General features: G+C 42.0%; 4 protein-coding genes across 4 annotated transcripts in view; 1 reads left to right on the top strand and 3 right to left on the bottom strand.

Annotated features, from left to right (window-relative positions):
- Positions 1–3,312: 3,312 nt before the first annotated feature.
- Positions 3,313–6,713, bottom strand: LOC106584628 (protein phosphatase 1, regulatory subunit 15B). Its single transcript, XM_014170112.3, has 3 exons — positions 6,235–6,713; positions 4,555–5,876; positions 3,313–3,938 (listed from the first exon to the last, which is right to left on the bottom strand). The coding sequence occupies exons 1-3, from the start codon at positions 6,416–6,418 to the stop codon at positions 3,702–3,704; spliced, it is 1,743 nt and encodes a 580-aa protein (XP_014025587.3). The 5' UTR covers positions 6,419–6,713; the 3' UTR covers positions 3,313–3,701.
- A 134-nt stretch (positions 6,714–6,847) lies between these two features.
- On the top strand, positions 6,848–7,342 carry LOC106584630 (ubiquitin-ribosomal protein eL40 fusion protein). The gene has a single exon (XM_014170114.3). The coding sequence runs from the start codon at positions 6,896–6,898 to the stop codon at positions 7,280–7,282; it is 387 nt and encodes a 128-aa protein (XP_014025589.1). The 5' UTR covers positions 6,848–6,895; the 3' UTR covers positions 7,283–7,342.
- A 160-nt stretch (positions 7,343–7,502) lies between these two features.
- LOC106584629 (small ribosomal subunit protein uS15) lies at positions 7,503–15,100 on the bottom strand. Its single transcript, XM_014170113.3, has 6 exons — positions 15,010–15,100; positions 14,492–14,540; positions 12,935–13,013; positions 10,095–10,264; positions 8,074–8,174; positions 7,503–7,573 (listed from the first exon to the last, which is right to left on the bottom strand). The coding sequence occupies exons 1-6, from the start codon at positions 15,030–15,032 to the stop codon at positions 7,540–7,542; spliced, it is 456 nt and encodes a 151-aa protein (XP_014025588.1). The 5' UTR covers positions 15,033–15,100; the 3' UTR covers positions 7,503–7,539.
- Positions 15,101–19,737: 4,637 nt separating this feature from the next.
- LOC106584631 (phosphatidylinositol 4-phosphate 3-kinase C2 domain-containing subunit alpha) overlaps positions 19,738–21,953 on the bottom strand; it is a 67,738-nt gene continuing 65,522 nt past the window's right edge. Inside the window, exons 32-33 of the mRNA XM_014170115.3 lie at positions 21,664–21,789; positions 19,738–21,455 (exon numbers count right to left, since the gene is read on the bottom strand). Coding sequence (XP_014025590.2) covers positions 21,273–21,455; positions 21,664–21,789 — 309 coding nt within the window. The 3' untranslated portion in view covers positions 19,738–21,272. The remainder of the gene's footprint in view (positions 21,456–21,663; positions 21,790–21,953) is intronic.

Here is a 21,953-nt window from a genome sequence, read left to right as displayed (position 1 = left end):
TACCCTGCTAGAGCTGCCCCGGTCAACTGTGCTGTTATTGTTATTTTGATGTGGAAATGTCTAGGAGCAAAAATGGCTCAGCTGCGAAGTGGTAGGCCACACAGCTCACAGAACGGGACCACCGAGTGCTGAAGTGGGTAGCGCGTAAAAATCATCTGTCCTCGGTTGCAACACTCACTACCGAGTTCCAACTGCCTCTGGAAGCAATGTCAGCACAATTACTGTTCATTGGGACCTTCATGAAATGGGTTTCCATGGCTGAGCAGCCGTACACAAGCCTAAGATCACCATGCGCATTGCCAAGCGTTGGCTGGAGTGGTGTAAAGCTAGCCGCCAGTGGAAATGCGTTCTCTGGAGTGATGAATCACTCTTGACCATCTGGCAGTCCAACGGACAAATCTGGGTTTGGCAGATGCCAGGATAACGCTACCTGCCCGAATGCATAGTGCCAACTGTAAGGTTAGGTGGAGGAGGAATAATGGTCTAGGGCTGTTTTTCATGGTTCGGGCTAGGCCCTTTAGTTCCAGTGAAGGGAAATCTTAACACTATAATGTTAATGACATTCTAGATGATTCTGTGCTTCTGACTTTGTGGCAACTGTTTGGGGAAGGCCCTTTCCTGACAATGCCCCTGTGCACAAAGCGAGGTCCATACAGAAATGGTTGTTCGAGATTGGTGTGGAAGAACTTGACTGGCCTGCACAGAGCCCTGAGCTCAACCCCATCGAACACCTTTGGGATGAATTGGAATGCCGATTGCGAGCCAGGCCTAATTGCCAAACATCAGTGCCCAACCTCACTAATGCTCGAGGCTGAATGGAAGCAAGTCCCGCAGCAATGTTCCAACATCTAGTGGAAAGCCTTCCCAAAAGAGTGGAGGCTGTTATAGCAGAAAAGGGGGGACCAACTCCATATTAATTCCCATGATTTTGGAATGAGATGTTCGACAAGCAGGTGTCCACATACTTTTGGTCATGTAGTGTAGATAGGTGACTAGGTTTATGATGTGAATTGTGGACAATTTTTAAGGGAGTACAGTGAGTTATTCAGGAAGGTGCAACATTATACAGAAAATACAGACATCCTGGTATGGTGTAGGTTAAAACAGACATGATTATCTGTCACTGACTCATGCGAGTTCTATAAATTGCATTTTTATCTCCAGCGTTGTGAACTTTCACCCCACTGAACACACCCCAGGTGACCACACCGTGCCTGCTTTGTAAGCACTTCGCCACAATGCTAAGGCGGAGACAGAAAGCCTAATATATTTACATGTAATGGCTGTGCCAACAAAAGGCATTGCATCTAAATGTGACAAAGGGCTGGACTCAATCTGTATCGTTGAAGCGTTATAGATTGCATGATCGAAATTTAAAAGCAATTTCTGATTGAGCCAACATATGCAGTGTTTACCGTGAATGCAGTCTCCGCTAACAGAGGAACGTTGCCTTTAAATTTCAATCACGCTTAAACGCTGAACTTCAGAGATACAGATTGAATCCAACCCAAAGTCCATATCATTAGTCATTGAAGTTATTGACATGAACTGACTTCTGTGTAATACAATGACAGACATATAGGTTTGGTTGACCCCACACAAGAGAGTCAAAGTATATACTCCTAATATTGTAGCTACACAGCAAATTGGCCAGTGTTACCTAGTGTTGATTTTCAGTGTTATATTTCTAGTGTTCATTCAGGTGTTAAATTAACCCCATTGTTGGAGTTAATAACCAGAGTTGAACCAAAACCACGCCCATCATTAACATATTACCCAGCATGCTCTATTGCAGGTTGATTTTTAGTTGTTTTTGCATGTACATTGTTTGATGAATTAATCTTGTACAACTCAAATATAAATAACATACATTTTTCTAAACTAATCCAATCTGTTACTTGGATTTATTGCACCCGTTACTGAAATAGTTGTACCAGTTTAGATGCTTTAGCTAGTCTCATAACATATTCTCCCCAAAAGTTTAGTGATGTGCATTTTGCAAGTATTTTGGATGAGTTGCATCATTTGACTCGGCTCAACATTAACCACCTAGAACCATAGAATACATAAAACAGTAATAGGATCTAACTCATAATTCTATGACAAGATCCATGACCAAATTGAAAAGCTCAATGTAATGGCCAAAAAGTAAGCTACCATTGTGTCAGATCATGAAATGCACGATCAAATCCATTTTTACCTTGTCAAATGATTAGATTGCCTGCAAAAAAATTTAAGGTTGTTTTTTGACGTACTGCAAAAATGAGCGTGGACCAGAATGAAGTGCTCTCTCTCTATTTACTGTTTCTGCAGTGAGGATTCACAATCTTCAGATAATTAATTTGTAACTTTTTTGCAGATAATGGTTGTTTGAAACTCAAAAAGCAATAGTAGCAGTATGGAAATCAGGGATCCAAATGAACGGCTCTTTTACCGATCCGATTCGGTTCCCAACGTTCACCAAAAAGGGCCCCTTAAAGTCCCATTAGTTCGCGAACAATCCATCACTGCTTCCCAAGCCGGAGGTCACAGTCGTCCTGAATCCAGGTTGCTGGTGAATAAAAATACATATTTGATATCCCCACTCGGGCTGGATTCCAATAGGAATTACACATTTTGCAAGCCATCATAATGCAACCAGTTTCAGGCTACTGTATAAGGGCAAAACTAGGCTCTCAAATAAGGCCATATTACTTGTTGCATTGAGTTTAAGAATTTAATTTGAATAATAACATATTTGCTAAGGATCTCACTTGGTGAAGGGCACAGGACTGAAAATGGATGAATGCAACTAAGTCTGTCACTAACAAATAGTCATGGTGGGGTAAATACAACTTACTTCTGGCAAGGTACTCTTGGAAATATGCAAATAAGGCTTTACACAAACCAATGATTTACTTTAAACACTGGAAAATTTGCTGTGTATCTAACATTTGCTGTTATAGCTAGAATGTTGAATTATGCAAGAGAGAGAGACTGTGACAACGAAGTCACCGCTGGTCGAGTCACGAGTCATCAAAAACATGACTTGAATCCAAGTCTAGTCCCAGTGCTACGACACTGCTTTCCAGTAAAATAACCACACCAACAGGAGTTATCCTGATTCTTCACAGAATTGACATGGAAAAGCAGATGCTTAGTTGTGGCTTTTCCAAAGTCCTAATCATGTTAAAGTCAAGATTCAGTCTTTGAATGTTACACTGCTCAGAGATGCACAAAATCTATATAACATTGAAAGTGGGAGAATCCTTCCTTTAACCTGCTTAGGAACATTCAGAATGTTTTAAGATGAATATAGACAGTCCATTATGATTATGGTGTGAAACAAGGTTTTGTTTATTAACTACGGTATGATCACAAATACCATCGGCTAATAATAATTAGTTCTAAATACACCATGAACATTTCAAAACTGATACAATTCAAACACTTAAAACATTCACAATAAAAACAAGCTCCATAGGGCATGAATAAATTACATTGCTGGGTCAGTAAGTAAGGAATACAAAAGTACATTACATACAAGTTTAAAAACTATAATAAATATAAAATCAGTGCAACAGTCACTTGAGTGTTGAGGTACAGTGCGGGTAAAATTTGATGCCAAATCCTATTGGCCTAGGACCACCTTTGTTCTAATTGACCTAAAAACATATGTTGCATTGCAACCAGTCAAAAGTCTAATGGAAAAACATTTATGTTCAGAGCTCATGGACCAGAGGTGTGGCTGATGTTGAAATGCTTAGCAGATTGGCCCAGATCTTCTCTCTGTGAGACTGACTGAAGAAGTAGCCAATGGTCTGCTCTGCTTCCTGGATCCTCCTTCGGAACCGGCCTCTGTCTCGGGCTAGCTCCTCCCAGGGTCCTTTGCGAGACACCTGCCGAGCGAAGGGCCAAGTACGCATCACGTGGACCTGAACAAGTAGTGAGAACCGCACCTAAAACATACAAAACAGGTGTCAGAGTAAGATAAGGTCTTCTTCAATCTCACATTATTGTAGTGAAGAATTTAACAGAATGGGCAGATTTAGTCCCATTTAAATATTCTAATCCAGTTGTGTTAAAAGAGCATTTGACTGGAGTGTCAGCAGACTGACTCGCACAACACCAATTAACTAGAACTGAACTCTCTGCTGACTCGTATCACATGACAGGGTTAGTCATGACAACCTCTGTCGTCGCTAACCAACCATAAACAAGGGCTTGGGTGCGTGCTTATGAGGCAGAAGTGTCATACTGACTGACCTCACCATAAACAATACTATAAGTGGCATGACCTTTTTGTAATCACATACATTGGTTGTTAATACCAAGTTTTTCTGAGTAAATAAGTGGTTCTACCATCCTAACATTCAGTTTCTAATATTCAAGTATTGTGAACTGGATTTCTTATGTGTTCATGATTAGCTAATACGTCAAGTTTGAGCTGTAACTAGCCCATGTTTAGTTGTGTATGTTTATATGGATGATGTGATAGGGGTATATCATGTTTAAGGTGGTAACAGAACTAGGACTATAGACTGAGGGATGTAGAACATGGAGAACTATAATAACCTTTTTTAGAGGATGGATGTCCTTGTCATTCTGTGTTACTTTAGCTTCAGGTCTCCTCCAGGGCACCAGTGTAGTAGCTGGGTGGCAATGTTGCTTCAGCTGTCTCTTGGGTAGACAAGGCTTTGTGGGCCTGGTTGTTTGGGGGCTTTTGGTCCCCCTCTGCTTAGCCTGGCCGGGTGGTGTCTGTGTGGGGCAGCTCTGTGGAGTGAGTGGGTCTTTAGTGCTGAAGGCAGGTGGTTCTGTGGTTTTAGGGGATCTCTGGAGGCAGTTCAGAGGGTGGTAAATGTCGTCGTTTTGGGAGAGGGACATCCATAGATGCTGCTCCTCATCATCCTCAGAAGAGGAATGGCCCACGCTCTCCCTCTCTGTGTCAGAAGAATATGAGGTCATGACTGAGGCCCTTTCAGCCTCCTGGGAGCGTGTAAGTGTTTCGTCTGTGTGAGGGACTGAGCTGACTACAGATGCTGTGAAGCACAGGGGGTTATATGGGTCAGTGGGGCTGGTGAAGAGCTCCCAGAGCCTCTCACTCTCCTCTTTGTCCAGGTCTGCGCATGAACCTTCAGAACTGCCCCAGCTGCTTTCACTATCTGAACGGCTGCTCCAGAAGTTCACGCCACCGCAGGTATCTTGAAGTTCTTCGCCGGGCCTGCTGGATAAGTTACATTCGAGGCGGCTCCCAACACAATCTTCATTTTTTGTTTCCCCCATATTGGAGCAGCTTGAAATACAGGCGGAGAAAGATAAGGGGTTGTAGGGGTCGCTGGAGATGGACAAGGACTCCCAAAGTGCTTTATTGTCCTCGCTGTCAAACTCACCCATGTTTTGGTCAACCTCCTTTCCCCAGTTAAGATCCATATCATCTTCAGTGGTGTCATGTTTGGGTTTGAAGTCAAACACTTTCTCCTTGTTCTTGCAACACATTTCATCTGAGCTGGAGCTACTGTCAGTGCTACTCATAAACAGGTTCCAGTCACCTGGAAAGCCCAGTTTCCAACTGGGGTGGAGTCCAAGGCAAAGTCCATCTTCGCTATCCATTGCGGCACGGGACACAAAGTCGTCCACCAATCCGCAGCACAGCTCCTCAGCCCTTAGGCTGGACAGAAGGGACCCTGCGTGGGAATTCCCAGAGAAAGAATCACCCACGTCCCCACAGAAATTCGATAGGGGGTTAGAGCCAGCAAGCATGACACTTTCTTCACTGTCAAACAATGAGGAGAAGAGGAAGGATTCGGCTGGATTTGATGCCGTGGTCATGTGCTGGACGTGTTGACCAGTTTCATCCGTGATTCTCAGGTGGACTTCAAACCTGAACATTTGGAAAACTGAAAAGAATTAAACAAAAGATTAGGCTCACAATATCAAATTCCCCAAAAATGTCCCCTCTTTTTGCCTGATTTAACCAGACTATGGATTTAACAATTAACAAAAAATTACAATATTATGGCAACAATAGTTCCATATCCGGCATTTGTTACTTTGTAACGTCACTAGTACATTCTGTCCGTGTTCTAAAACGTAAGCTACCGATATATTGTTACCAAAGATAGTACACTTGGGTTTAGAAACTGGGTCTGTTACTGTCGCACTGTATCAGGACACAACACAAGTTAGCAATCTGACCAAGGCCACATTTCCCACACATACAAAATAAACAGTGAGGTTTCTGTTGCATCAAATTACCTGCCAAGAAGCTGTAGTAAATGACATGGACCAACACCCGTAGTTGTTCCCACAGTACGGTCAGTACGTGCTTGGTCCACGGTAGAAGCGCCATACCCCCGTCGCCAAACCTCTCCATCGCAGATCGATGAGAACCCTTCCTAAAATCAACACTTGATGCCATTTTTTCTTGAGCGATGTCCATGATTCTAGGAATTATCCTCACGTATTCTGATATTCCTCGTCTAAAACAAATAGATTATTCTCCGTCGTCAGTTGTCGTACTGTACGAAAAGGCTTCATTTTCACCAGAATGTATTTCTTTCGACCTATATAAAATCTCAAATGTTTACTAGTGGCGCCATATTTTCAGTCCTTCTTGTTGTAGTTAGTAGAGTGAATGCCAAATGATTGCGACACTGCCCTACTATAAACAAGTCGTGTCGTCATAACATGATGTGATTGGACAAACAAGTCGTGTCGTAAAAACATGTCATTGGACAAAGTAAGTGTCAGTTACACCCAAGTACCTCATTGTAGACACTCCCTCTGTTTCAGTGACGCACCGAAAGTGCACGTAAATTCCCTTTACCCCTTTCGGTCAGTGTGAATTTAAATTTAAGACAGCACAATAACACTCTCCTCTTTTCGTTGAGGCTCAGCTATCTGCCGGCCTACCAAGATGCAGATATTCGTGAAGACGTTGACGGGGAAAACAATCACCCTTGAGGTTGAGCCCAGCGATACTATTGAAAATGTCAAGGCCAAGATCCAGGATAAGGAAGGCATTCCTCCTGATCAGCAGCGTCTGATCTTCGCTGGCAAACAACTTGAGGATGGTCGCACCTTGTCAGACTATAACATCCAGAAAGAGTCCACCCTTCATCTTGTGCTGCGTCTTCGTGGAGGCATTATCGAGCCATCTCTGAGACAGCTGGCCCAGAAGTACAACTGTGACAAAATGATCTGCCGCAAGTGCTACGCTCGCCTCCATCCTCGTGCTGTCAACTGCCGCAAGAAGAAGTGTGGACACACCAACAACCTGCGCCCCAAGAAGAAGCTGAAGTAAACAGTTGGCTTGGTGCTTTTTGTGGAACATAAGCACAACTGTTAAATAAACATACCAAAATGTAAAAAAATAAATAAAATAATAATAAAAAAAAAAAAAATAACAAAGACAGAAGCTTTCACTATCCATTTCATGCCTTAGTATTATTCAATGGTGGGCTTCATAAAGCCAAACAAACTATTCTCAAACATTTCCTCTTCAAATAAAGACAAATGAATAATTGAATCCAAATTCTTTATTTCTCCAAAACGTGATGATTATGCCACCAGAGCAGAAGCTGTTGACGACTCACTGTAGAACAGAAACAGATGGAAATGATTAGAAAAACACAATTCTACTTTTATAAACCAAAAGTTTAACACCAAATAACCATGAGGAGAACACAACTGCTTTGCATTTCAATACCCAACATAAATCCGGGAAAGCACATTTTCATTTCAAGGCTTTACTTTAAAATCCTAAATAATGACTTTCACTTTCTAATCATTTATATCTGACCCCATATCAGTCTATGTGAATCAAATAAATAGAGTACTGGAAATACCAGGAACTAAACCATTGGTTGGAGTGTTTATACAATACTGTTTGAAGGTGACTAGTAGAGTTGACACAGTGCAGCCACTCTGCTAATTGACCTCCAATGTTCCTCTGGCACAAAATAAATCTCATCTCTTACAGAGCAGGACAATGAATTGTGCAGGATGAATGGCATAGACAGAGGCTTGATACAGTAATATAACAGGATTTATCAGGGGTAAAACATTTCCCTGACAGAGGTTTTGGGTACATACTACTTCCAGTTGGGAGCAAGTACTCTCCGGGTCTTAAAGTAACGGGCCAGCCTGTGGATCCTGCTCTCGGTGAGGATCAGGCGGAACTTGGCATCCTTGTCCTGCAAAGAACACCGGTACAGATATTAGCATATCTAGAAACAAAAACCTTGACAATCGAACCTTGAAGAGTGTGAACATGACTCCTCCCCACATGCAGTACAAAAACACCCAGCCAAGAAGGGAGTGTGCTGTCCATGATATGGCTCAAAATATGCTGTAATCAACATACTTTTGTGTATATATAGTTTATGTGGACACCCTTTCAAATTAGTGGATTCAGCCACAACCGTTGCTGACAGGTGTATAACATTGAGCACACCGCCATGCAATCTCCATAGACAAACATTGGCAGTAAATTGGCCTTACTGGAGAGCTCAGTGACTTTCAACGTGGCACCATCATAGGATACCACCTTTCTAACAAGTTAGTTCATTACATTTTTGCCCTGTTAGAGCTACCCGGTCAACTGTAAGCTCACAAAAAATGTCTGTCCTCAGTTGCAACACTCACTAACAAGTTCCAAACTGCCTCTGGAAGCAACATCAGCACAATAACGGTTCATCGGGAACTTCGTATAATGGGTTTCCATGGTCGAGCAGCTGCACACAAGCCTAAGATCATGCGCAATGCCAAGCGTTGGCTGGAGTGGTGTAAAGCTCGCCGCCATTGGACACTGGAGCAGTGGAAAAGTGTTGTCTGGAGTGATGAATCACGCTTCACCATCGAAGTTTGATGGATGAATCTGGGTTTGGCGGATGCCAGGAGAACGCTACCTGCTCGAATGTATAGTGCCAACTGTAAAGTTTGGTGGAGGAGGAATAATGGTCTGGGGCCGTTTTTCCATTGGTCGGGCTAGGCCTCTTAGTTCCAGTGAAGGGAAATCTTAACGCTACAGCATACAGTGACATTCTAGATGATTCTGCGCTTTTAACTTTGTGGCAACGTTTCAGGGAAGGCCCTTTCCTGTTTCAGCATGACAATGCCCCTATGCACAAAGCGAGGTCCATACAGAAATGGTTTGTCGAGATCGGTGTGGAAGAACTTGACTGGCCTGCACAGAGCCCTGACCTCAACCCCATCAAACACCTTTGGGATGAATTGGAACGCCGACTGCGAGCCAGGTCTAATCGACCAACACCTTACTAATGCTCGTGGCTGAATGGAAGCAAGTCCCCGCAGCGACGTTCCAATATCTAGGGCAGAATGTTCTAGTGACCAACTCCATATTAATGCTCATGATTTTGGAATGAGATATTTGACGAGCAGGTGTCTACATACACTACATGAACAAAAGTATCTTGTGACAGAAAAACATGTTTACATCTGTTGGCCTACTTTGCCGATTGTGAGATGGGGGTCACGTCGACTATCGGATGTTAGAGTAGCTAGCGCAGCACACAATATTTGGTTCAGAGAAAACGTTATGTATAAAATACATTACAGTAACCTGGGTATTGTTTATTAGACTCGAAATGGGGGAAATCGTTTGGAACAGAAAATGAAAATTGGGCATTCTTGTTGGACAAGCTTCGGTAGTACCCCTTTCGTTTCAAAATGTATGCTATGTTTGTTTGTGTAATGAACGCAACACATGCATTCTGGTTCCTTCAAAACCTGCCTGACATCTGGTTACATGTCTTGTGTAGCTCATTCCCAAAACTGTGCCCCCTTTTCTCTTCCATAGACGTAGGCAAGAGCACAGTCTAGTAGTTTCTACCCCATAACGTTCACTTCTATCAAATCGATGGAGTGACTTCAGGGCCTGAAGGGACAGCTTTCTGAATACAATGCAGCATAAGTAAACAAACCTCCAAAACCTTGAAGTAAAAACTGATCGGTCATGACTAGATTTCACCCATCAAATCAAACTTTTTCAAATACAACAAGTGTAGACCTTACTGTGAAATCAAGCCATATTTGATCAGCCATTAGCCTACAAGGAAGGACACATTTTTTTTATGTTATGTGAGCCTGCTCACCTTTCTGTTCCTCTCCAGATGCTTCCTGACAGCCACAGCCTTCTTGATGAGGTGATAAAGGTCCTCTGGGAGGTCTGGGGCCAGGCCCTTGGTCTTGAGGATCCTCAAAATCTTGTTGCCGGTGACAAAGCGCACCTGGGCCACACCGTGGGAGTCCCTCAGAATGACACCTGGACACAGAGGGGGAGGAAGGAAAGGTCAGAGTCAACTGGACAGTCAAAAGAAATGACCTAAATCAAGGCTGGATGCCTGTCTGTTTGGCATGACAACAACTCAGTCTGCCTATGAAGAAACGGACAGGCACCGGAGCTGGCCAAAACCCAGCTCAACAACAAATAGATACTAATCTCTCTCATTCATGGACTGTCTGCTAGAGGAACATTTCTGCTGTTACTAATATGAATACTTAGTATTGATAGATTTTATATTGAACAAAGATATAAAACGCAACATGCATGTTTCATGAGATGCCATTATTATTATTTTTTTTTAAATACGCATAAAAGGTTTTGCATATCAAGAAGCTGATTAGACAGCAGGATCATTACACAGGTGCACCTTGTGCTGGGGACAATAAAAGGGCACTAAAATGTGCAGTTTTGACACAACACAATGCCACAGATGTCTCAAGTTTTGAGGTAGTGTGCAATTGGCAAGCTGACTGCAGAGCTGCTGCCAGAGAATTGAATAATAATTTCTCTACCATAAGCTGCCTCCAACGTCATTTTAAAGAATTTGGCAGTACATCCAACCGGAGACTACGTGTAACCATGCCAGCTAAAGACCTCCACATCCAGCTTCTTCACTTGTGGGATCATCTGAGACCAGCCACCCGGACAGCTACTGAAATTATGGCTTTGCACAACTGAATAATTTCTTTACAAATTGTCAGAAACTGACTCAAGGAAGCTTATCTGCGTTTTCGTCATCCACACTGACTGCAGTTTGGCGTCGTAACAGACTTCAGTGGACAAATGCTCACCTTCAATGGCCACTGGCACGCGGGAGAAGTGTGCTCTTCATGGATGAATCCCGGTTTCAACTGTACCAGGAAGATGGCAGACCGTGTATGGCGTCATGTGGTTTGCAGATGTCAATGATTGGACAGAGCGCCCGATGGTGGTGGTGGGGTTATGCTATGGGCAGGCATAAGCTATGGACAACAAACAATTGTATTTCATCGACGGCAATTTGAATGCAGAGATACCGTGATGAGATCCTGAGGCCCATTGTCGTGCCCTTCATCCCCCGCCACCACTTCAGTTCAGCATGATAATACACGGCCTCATGTCGCAAGGATCTGTACACAATTCCTGGAGGTTGAAAATGTCCCATTCCTGCATACTCACCTGACATGTCACCCATTGAGCATGTGTGGGATGCCCTGGATCGACATGTACAACAGCATGTTCTAGTTCCCACCAATATCCAGCAACTTCGTACAGCCATTGAAGAGGAGTGCTACAACATTCCACACGCCAGAATCAACATCCCGATCAACTCTATGTGAAGGAGATGTGTCGTGCTGCATGAGGCAAATGGTGGTCACCCCAGATACTGACTGGTTTTCTGATCCAGGCATCTGTAACCAACAGATGCAAATCTGTATATCCCCAGTCATGTGAAATCCATATATTAGGGCCTAATTAATTTATTTCAATTGACTGATTTCCGTATATGAACTGTAACTCGGCAAAATCTTGTTGCGTTTATATATTTTTGTTCAGTGTATTTGCTAGTAAAAAAAATTAACATTTTAAAAACGTGACAGGGATATCACAAAAATATTTCCAGTGTGGTCCCAGAACTGGATTAGACCGGTTTTTATTTTTATTTTAATGAGTCCCATAGGGCGGCGCACATTGGCCGTCATTGTAAATAAGAATTTGTTCTTAACTGACTTGCCTAGTTAAATACAGGTTAAAATTCTATATTTGTAACTACGTTATGGTCAACATGGGCTTTGAGTTGTGATCATTTGTTCCACTCAACAGCGCCGGTATATAAAAAGGTCTTAGCAGATACTCTTCAATATATTAAGAGTCTCTGGTGCTGTATTGGTAGACATCTCTAATATAAGTCAAATAATAATAGTACCTGGGGGCTGAGTCAGTAATAACTCTATAGAACAGACAAAGCTTAGTTAATATGACAATTCTCTACAGATAACCAGCCTAGCTGATATTCAGTTAAAGACCCACTATGCAGAAATGACCAGCATTTCCTGCCTGCTAAAATTCTAATAGTTTGTGACAAAATAAGCAAGTATAGTGTTGAGAATCATTGCACCATCGAAACCGCTGTGAAATATATTTTCCATTACCAAAAATATTGTATTTTCTGCTGTTTGAAGCCAATGTACAAAACCAAAAGACGCTAAATCGAAACGTAACGGGAAGAATAGAAATTGCGCACTTGGAACCGATCTACTGCTTCTTAAGACTTGCTTTCAATGACAGATCTGTAACTCATTTCTATATGAATTTGGTCATGTCCCCCAAAAAGTTATTTACTGCAGCTTTAAGAGTGGTTAACACAATGCTTAGCATATTTATACATTTCCCCTTTCTGTATGCATGATTTCTAGTGTTCTTACTGTAAGTTGCTCTGGATAAGAGCATCTGCTAAATGACTTGAACGTAAATGTTTAGAGAACATTTTGTACAATCTAATTACAATATAAAGCACCGGTCTCCAAGAGCCCAGTTAAACATTTTATGTAATTCTGTGCTGGAGGTGTTCTCCCTGATTTAAACCAGAATGATAATATCAATACAAAAATCAATGACAGCTCTACTTTTGTGTTAATTCCTATTACACTGTGGAGTAGTTAACCTTACCAATCTGAGAGGGGGTCAATCCCTTCTTGGCCAGCTTGAAGATCTGTTCCTTGACATCATCAGAGGCCAGCTTCAGCCACTGGAAGAGAAGACCATAAGAGTATTACGGCCGATGATCACCTCACGCAACCCAAAACGGATATGAAAATGTTCCTCAATCTAGGACTTGAGTCGGAATAGGCTATTCCCGATTATGTGTCAACTCAGAGGCAAATAAAATTTATCAAAATACGTTTAGTTTATTCATAAATAACAGCTTTCCATCTCCAAGCTAATGCTACTAAAGCAGGCCAATGGAATCCAAAGTGTGACGCTTATTGTTGTGATGAAAAGCTGCCGTAGGAGTCTTGGAATACAACGGTCTGGCTGCTTTAGCTACCTAGCTTGGAGTTGGAAAGCAGCATTTAATTAAAAAAAATATAATTTTCATTTGCCGCACCGTACTAAAGCATAAAGCAACAATGTGTGACTAATAAATACCTCCCGGGACTGAGGAACCTTTTCATATCCGTTTGGAGTCAGTGTCCAGCGAGCAGATCAGGAAATGACGACAGTTACACCTAGCCACACTCTGTAACCCGGTATGTGGTGTTCCCACACACTGTTACATATTGCTATTGGCTCCATACTCACCAAATTCCAACCAAACTTAAATTGTCGATACTTCATTCTAGTTTTGGAAAGTGGCTTATAAACTCCTGTGGCTAGTTGCCCATGATAACCAGGCAGTCAGAAAATGCACCGAGTCATTTCATTTATTTTTTTGCACCATGCACAAATGACATTAGTAATTTAGCAGATGGGCTTATCCAGAGCGATTTACAGAAGCAATTAGGGTTAAGTGCCTTGCTCAAGGGCACAATGACAGATCTTTCACCTAGTCGGGCCGGAGATTCCAAACAGCAACCTTTCGGTTTCTGGCCTCACGCTATTAACCACTAGACTACCTGCTGCCCCAAATAAACATACTGCCATCGTCTTTTCCAATATCATCTCATTGATCAAGAGGAGCAGGTAACGACTCATAATCCAAGTTGCACTGTGACATGCAGTACTTTGGGGCGGACTCATTTGTGGAGGAATAATTTGTGGCACACCATAGAGAAACGTTTTGTCAAGAATTTTTTTTACTCCTAACGCTTTGCAACTTGACATAAAAGCGGTTGAGTTGCGTTGTGTTCTTAAACAGTAGCTGTAGTTAAATCGTCATCACTCTGCTGCCCTGCTTCAAAATAATTATATTCCCAAAATATGCCAAGAAACGGAACTAAAAGCTTTTTACGTCATGTTTCAAAGCAATTGGAGTAAACGGTTTCCATTGCAAAACGTGTTGCTACGGTGTGCCACGAATTAATACATCCACCTTGATCTATGAGAAGAGATCCGAGAGAGATCAGATTCAAATCTGATTAAATTGGACTGCAACAGGTAGGTGTCCAGTCACCTTCTTACTTACCCGTCTTATGTAGATAGTAGACACTAGTTGCCTACATCCACTCGTATAGTAAACAGCAGACCAATATTGACCCAACAATATTGATGAACCGTTATACTTACAGTAGGGACACTTCGCCTGTAAGGCAACGCCGACTGGGACAAGCCCTTTCTGCAACAATAATTAAAATTAAATGTATAAGTAAACTGTGTCTGTAAAAAAGTTGCAAAAAGTTAAGTGCAATTCATTGGCTACAAAATAAATGAACCAACTGAGCTGGCAATAGCGAGATAGCTAAATCTGTCAAATACTAACTAGCCAATGGCTCTATTTTAGACAATACGACAAGAAAATGTAACCAGGGCGTAGGCCTGACTAACTCATTAATAAGCCAGTGATACAAATTGCGTTGTGGATCCTTTAGCTTGTCGACTTTACATCCGACATGATTATGAATGCAGTGAAGTTTGTTGGCTAACTAACATTAGCTAGCGGCAACTAGCTTATTGCTGGGTAGCATGTTCAAACCAATTAATTGGAACTGGGGCAATTTCGACGTTTCAATGTGGATGTCATTTGTACACAATATATTTCCATTGTATAAATGGTAAATACATGGAATTTAGAAAATAAAGCTTACCCTGGAGCATGCATGCGACCCATGATGGCGGTAGAGGAAGAGAGGACTTCCACCCGACTGAAAGGACTTTGTGTCTGTGTGGGGAAATGACGTCAGATGTTCTTGAGTGGATAGCCACAATCATGAGTTTTCTAATAGACATTGGATTTCAAGTAAAAATATATTGCATTTAGGGACAGATTAAAAATATTTATTTTTGTCAATAACAAAAAAAAAACACTATTCTTACAACTCTATCATAAGTTTATACAACTGTAACCCCTGGCTTTTTATCCTTATTTTTTGTTATTTTCTTTTAGGAACTTTAACTTTTGAAAGTCAATTCTTGTGATTTTATTATTTTTTAAAAACTTTTAATACTATTTTATGTTTATTCAGAAAAATATACATGTAGTGATGTCTTATGTTAAAAAATGTAATAAAAAAAAGATACTTAAAAAAAATATATATATATTCCTGAATTTCTTTCTCAGCTAAATGAACCGCAGCCCCGCAACTTGTTTAGCTGTAAAGCTGAGGGATGGAGCTAGAGATATATCCACTCTAAAATCAACCCTATTTTTGGTCAGATGAGTAGTATAATTGTATTTTTGCGCTGTAACATGGAAAGAATGCTTGTCCATCTACACTCAGTGTAGTCCCGTGTGGCTCAGTTGGTAGCGCATGGTGTTTGCAACGCAAGGGTTGTGGGTTCGATTCCCACGGGGGACCAGTATGGGGGGAAAAACATTAAAATGTATGAAATGTATGCATTCACTACTGTAAATCGCTCTGGATAAGAGCGTCTGCTAAATGACTAAAATGTCAACAAAAATATAAACAACATTTCATGAGCTGAAATAAAAGATCCCAGAAATTTCCCATAAGCCAAAAAAAGCTTATTTCTCTCAAATGTTGTGCACAAATTTGTTTTACATCCCTGTTATTGAGCATTTCACCTTTCTCAAGATATTGCATCCACCTGACAGGTGTGGCATATCAAGAAGCTGATTAAACAGCATGAGTATTACACATGCCCACCTTGTGCTGGGGACAATAAAAGGCCACTAAAATGTACAGATGTCTTGAGGGAGCATGCGATTGACATGCTGACTGCAGAAAATGTCCAGCAGAACGGTTGCCAGACAATTTAATGTTAATTTCACTACCATAAGCCGCCTCCAACGTCGTTTTAGAGAATTTGTCAGTACGTCCAACCGGCCTCACAACCGCAGACCACGTGTAACCACGCCAGTCCAGGAATTCCACATCCAGCTTCTTCTCATCCGGGATTGTCTGAGACCAGCCACCGGACAGCTGATCAAACTGTGGGTTTGCATAACCGAAGAATTTCTACATAAACTGTCAGAAACCATCTCAGGGAAGCGCATCAGATTTCTGTACACAATTCATGGAAGCTTAAAATGTCCCAGTTCTTCCATGGCCTGCATACTCACCAGACATGTTGCCACCCATTGAGCATGTTTGGGATGCCCTGGGTTGACGTGTACAACAGCGTGTTTCAGTTCCCGCCAATATCCAGAAACTTTACACAGCCATTGAAGGAGTGGGACAACATTCCACAGGCCACAATCAACATCCTGGTCAACTCTATCTGGAGATGTATCGCGCTGCATGAGGCAAATGGTGGTCACAGCAGATACTGGTTTTCTTATCCACGCCGCTACTTTAAAAAAAAGGTATCTGTGACCAACAGATGCATATCTTTATTCCCAGTCATGTGAAATCCATAGATTTGAACATAAGGAATTTATTTCAATTGACTTTCCTTATAAAGCTTTAAAATTGTTGCATATTGCATTTATATTTTTGTTCAGTTTAATAAAATGTTTTTTTAGGCCAGTGGGCCTGTCTAATTTGGGTTTTTACTGCAAAATGATAATTGTCTGGCTAATAATGGGGGCAGAGGAAAGATAATTGTCCGATGTGTTAAATGCCGGGCCGATTTCTGGTCCCAGTCTGCCCGACCCCAATGCATTACATTGATTGATTGGCGTCATTGAACTCCTCTTGGATTACCTGAGGGGAATTGATCAAAGCTTTAAACAATTGACTGGAGTAAATTGTATCCAAAAACAATTGATCCTTGATTGCAATACAGTTTTGGAAACCTTGAACACGCAACTTAAATATAATTTAAAGTTAATTTTACAAATACAAAAAAGGTACACTTACTGTTAGCTGTTTTAGCACCGATTTCCACTGAGGTTTTGTGGAACAGCTTCGAGCCAACGTTTTTTTCTGAGTTCCCTCCCAAGTTTCCATAGTTCAGGTAAATGTGCCATGCCTCTGTGGGAATCTTAAAACGACACACATTAAGGCTGCATTTAGACAGGCAGCCCAATTCTTCTGATCTAAGAGTGTCAGGACTATAGTACACATTGGCCGCGCTGTGGTTAACGCTTCGAATGAGAACCCAAGGGTTGGCTGGCCCTTTGGATCCTCGAGAGATAATCAGGTGCATGGAAATACTAGCACAACGTAGCAGGCGTTAAAGAAATGGCTGAAAATACAGGGGGCGCAGATCAGGGTGCCTATATGAGAATTCATCATCGAGTGGGTAACCCTACCATGCGTTCTATTGGCCAATGTGCAATCACTGGAGAATAAACTGGATGAGCTCCGTTCAAGACTATCCTACCAACGGGACAATAAAAACTGTAATATCTTGTGTCACAGAGTCGTGGCTGAACGACGACACAGATAATAAACATCGTCAGGACAGAACAGCTACGTCCGGTAAGACGAGGGGTGGGGGTGTGTGTCTATTTGCGAATAACAGGTGGTGCGCGATGTCTAATATTAAATTAGTCTTGGTGTATTGCACGCCTGAGTACTTCAAGATAAGCTGTAGATCACACTATATTTTTCGTAGCCATCTATTTACCACCACAAACCGACGCTTGCACTAAGACGGCACTCAATGAGCGGTATATCGCTGTTTTATCTATGCATAGTCGTTTTACCCTTACCTACAGCTGAAGTCGGAAGTTTACATACACTTAGGTTGGAGTCATTAAAACAAATTTTTCAACCACTCCACAAATTTCTTGTTAACAAACTATAGTTATGGCAAGTCGGTTAGGACATCTACTTTGTGCACGACAAGTAATTTTTCCAACAATTGTTTACAGACGGATTATTTCACTGTATCACAATTCCAGTGGGTCAGAAGTTTACATACACTAAGTTGATTGTGCCTTTAAACAGCTTGGAAAATGCCAGAAAATGATGTCATGGCTTTAGAAGCTTCTGGTAGGCTAATTGACATAATTTGAGTCAATTGGAGGTGTGCCTGCGGATGTATTTCAATGCCTACCTTCAAACTCAGTGCCTCTTTGCTTGACATCATGGGAAAATCAAAAGAAATCAGCCAAGACCTCAGGAAAAAAAATTGTAGACCTCCACAAGTCTGGTTCATCCTTGGGAGCAATTTCCAAATGCCTGAAGGTACCGCGTTCATCTGTACAAACAATAGTACGCAATTAAACACCATGGGACCACGCAGCCGTCATACCGCTCAGGAAGGAGACGCGTTGTCTCCTAGAGATGAACGTACTTTTGTGCGAAAAGTGCAAATCAATCCCAGAACAACAGCAAAGGACCTTGTGAAGATGCTGGAGGAAACAGGTACAAAAGTATCTATAGCCACAGTATAACGAGTCCTATATCGACCTGAAAAGGCCACTCAACAAGGAAGAAGCCACTGCTCCAAAACCGCCATAAAAAAGCCAGCCTAAGGTTTGCAACTGCACATGGGGACAAAGACCGTACTTTTTGGAAAAATGTCCTCTGGTCCGATGAAACAAAAATAGAACCATAATAACCATCGTTATGTTTGGAGGAAAAAGGGGGAGGCTTGCAAGCTGAAGAACCTCATCCCAACCGTGAAGCACAGGGGTGGCAGCATCATGTTGTGGGGGTGCTTTACTGCAGGAGGGACTGGTGCACTTCACAAAATCGATGGCATCATGATGATGGACAATGATGTGGATATATTTAAACAACACCTCAAGACATCAGTCAGGAAGTTAAAACTTGGTCGCAAATGGGTCTTCCAAATGGACAATGACCCCAAGCATACTTCCAAAGTTGTGGCAAAATGGCATAAAAGGACAACAAAGTCAAGGTATTGGAGTGGACATCACAAAGCCCTGACCTCAATCCTATTGGAAATTTGTGGGCAGAACTGAAAAAGTGTGTGCGAGCAAGGAGGCCTACAAACCTGACTCAGTTACACCAGCTCTGTCAGGAGGAATGGGCCAAAATTCACCCAACTTATTGTGGGAAGTTTGTGGAAGGCTACCCGAAACATTTGACCCAAGTTGAACAATTTAAAAAAGGCAATGCTACCAAATACTAATTGAGTGCATGTAAACTTCTGACCAACTGGGAATGTGATGAAAGAAATAAAACCTGAAATAAATCATTCTACACTATTATTCTGACATTTCACATTCTTAAAATAAAAGTGGTGATCCTAACTGACCTAAAACAGGGAATTTCTACTTAGATTAAATATCAGGAATTGTGAAAAACTGAATGTGGAGGAGTTAAAATGGAGTGTCGCCTTGCTGACATCTAAAAGTGGAAGTCGCAGGCTTTTTTAATTTCCCCTGAAAAACGGAACATCTGGTTGTTGGGCTATGGAAATATAGACCTTTCTCTCAATGAGAGTCAATATCACAGATTATATTGGCCCTTATCATAAAAAACAATGTCACAATCTTTGTTCAAAAAACATTTAATTTGCTTTAGGAAAGAGGGATTACAGTACACACCGATTCATTCGGGTTAAGGTAACCAATTAAGAATAAATAACTGGCCATGTTAATAGAAACTTATACAGTCATTAAAATAGAAGATCAAGTCACTATTCATAGCATGAGTGATGCTTATCATAATTGTCTTTGTTGACATTCTCTTTAAAACCCCTCCTGGATTAATTCACTATTTCATCTTTAGGTTTATAGGCAGCTCAGAGGAAGCAGTGCATCTCCTGCCCTGGATGTCTTTCCCTTTTTTTGTCCAGATAGCTCCAGGTCAGAGTTACCTCTTGAGCACAAATCTAGGATCAGCTTACCCCACTCCAAATTCTACCCTTAAAACCAATAGGAGGTGAAATAAAAAAAAACTGGCATTGGATCAGCATTGAGGCAACTTGTCTTCCCCAAAAGTGTGCAGTGAAAAGTCAAGTATTTACCATAATAAATATATGGTAGTGTGCATACAAGTGGGAGCCGACCGTTCCAACACCTTCTGATGCTTGTCCAGCACCCTGCTCACACTGAGAACTGTTGACATTATTTGACAGAATATATGTATTTTTTCAATTGGGATATCACAATTTGTTTTATAAAATACATTGCAATAAGGCTAAAGTGGAGTGTATAAGAGATTGTGAACACAAACAAGGCACCATGATCGGTTCCCCTTTGGAAGAGTGGTTTGCCATCATCAGTTCTTTTGGCATGTGATTGGGAAACACAAGAACACTCTTTCCTGGAGTCTGGTTTGTGATGGGCACGTTCCCAGACGTTCTCAGCTAGCTTAGCAGGAAACCAGATGCTTCCTATTTGTTTACGTAGAAAAAAAAAGAAGTAAAAATGAGCCACTATATAAAAAAAAAGAAAAATAAAAAAAAGTGTCAATCTATATATACTCTTCTGAAGGTAAGATGTTTTGGTCCTCGAATGTCAAAATGTACAAAACATTACAGCTCGTGTTATAGTTTAGGACAAACTAAATAAGTGGAGATTGTTTGCTACAATGAGAAAAAAACCTTGATTAGTGAGGGAGAGAATGGCCCCACCCAGAATAAACCCCTAGCCTCCATCTATCTAGGCACTTGTGTAGAGCTGAAAGGTCGGTGCTACAACCATATTGCTTATAATTCTTTGAGATCTACATGAAGTGCCAAAAGGGGTAAGGGGCGGTTTCTGGACAGAGCCTTAAGGTGTAAGGGGCAAGGGGTGGTTTCTGGACAGGGCCTTAAGGTCTAAGGGGCGGTTTCTGGACAGGGCCTTAAGGTGTAAGGGGCTAGGGGTGGTTTCTGGACAGGGCCTTAAGGTCTAAGGGGCTAGGGGTGGTTTCTGGACAGGGCCTTAAGGTGTAAGGGGCTAGGGGTGGTTTCTGGACAGGGCCTTAAGCTTGAGGAGGGAGGGGGAGGATTTCAGGCACCACCCTGGGGTGTTCCGCTGCCCTTAAATAGGTGTATCTCGGGAGTTTTCTTGATAAGCAGCGTTTTTCTCAGGTGGAGTCATCTAGAAGTAGGGCACGGCGGTCAGCTTGTACCACTTGATCGTCTCCTTGCTGAGGTCGAAGTCTTTGAGTGTGAGCGTGACGCCGCCTAGGTAGCAGTTCTCTCTCAGCGACTCGGCACTGAGCACGCTCAGTTGTAGCTCCCGCAGCCCCAGGGTCTCCTTGCTGTAGCCACTGTACACCAGCTGAGGAGGTAGTCAGACTAGTTAGCACATGCTAGCAGCAGGTGGCCTGAGTTAGCAGCAGTTTGTATAAGTTAGATCAGTCACACAAGCAGATCAGGAGAACAGTTACAAAGTGACACAGCAGGTCAGGACACAAAGCCGTTAACTATGACAATTTGCTACAGGGCCCTAATGGAAATGACCAACATGCTACACCGATTTCACTCACCATTTCGTTGAAAGTGGGGTTCCTTGTCTTCCTGGATATCTTTGTTTTGCGCTTGGAGGTTTTGTGGGGGTCTGGGAGCAGGTAGGTTTTCACATATGGGTTAGGGTCTGTCCCCTCCTCAGATACCTATGAGCAGGCGGATGTTAGTTAATGGAGCATTAGCTAAGGCCAAACTGAGGATTCACATTCGTGATTCAATCCAATACAACTTTATTCATCCCATCAGGGGCAAATAAATGTCCCTTGAGATATGTTTAATGGTAAATGAACCACCATGCTGCCTTTGCCCA

The sequence above is a fragment of the Salmo salar genome, chromosome 23, assembly GCF_965601325.2.
Source record: "Salmo salar chromosome 23, fSalSal1, whole genome shotgun sequence".
Taxonomy (NCBI): domain Eukaryota; kingdom Metazoa; phylum Chordata; class Actinopteri; order Salmoniformes; family Salmonidae; genus Salmo; species Salmo salar.
The sequence above is the reverse complement of the archived record's forward strand: the minus strand, read 5'-3'. Positions and strand labels throughout refer to the sequence as shown.

What these genes read in the sequence shown, in the direction of transcription:
- LOC106584628 (XM_014170112.3), bottom strand. Translation starts at nt 6,418, where the DNA reads ATGGACATCGCTCAAGAAAAAATGGCATCAAGTGTTGATTTTAGGAAG. An exon ending in TTACTACAGCTTCTTGGCAG is followed by an intron (nt 5,877 to 6,234) that starts GTAATTTGATGC and finishes AATTCTTTTCAG; the next exon opens with TTTTCCAAATGTTCAGGTTT. An exon ending in ACATCCATCCTCTAAAAAAG is followed by an intron (nt 3,939 to 4,554) that starts GTTATTATAGTT and finishes TGTATGTTTTAG; the next exon opens with GTGCGGTTCTCACTACTTGT.
- LOC106584630 (XM_014170114.3), top strand. Translation starts at nt 6,896, where the DNA reads ATGCAGATATTCGTGAAGACGTTGACGGGGAAAACAATCACCCTTGAG.
- LOC106584629 (XM_014170113.3), bottom strand. Translation starts at nt 15,032, where the DNA reads ATGGGTCGCATGCATGCTCCAGG. An exon ending in ATTGACCCCCTCTCAGATTG is followed by an intron (nt 10,265 to 12,934) that starts GTAAGGTTAACT and finishes CTCTGTGTCCAG; the next exon opens with GTGTCATTCTGAGGGACTCC. An exon ending in CTTGCTCCCAACTGGAAGTA is followed by an intron (nt 7,574 to 8,073) that starts GTATGTACCCAA and finishes TCTGTTCTACAG; the next exon opens with TGAGTCGTCAACAGCTTCTG.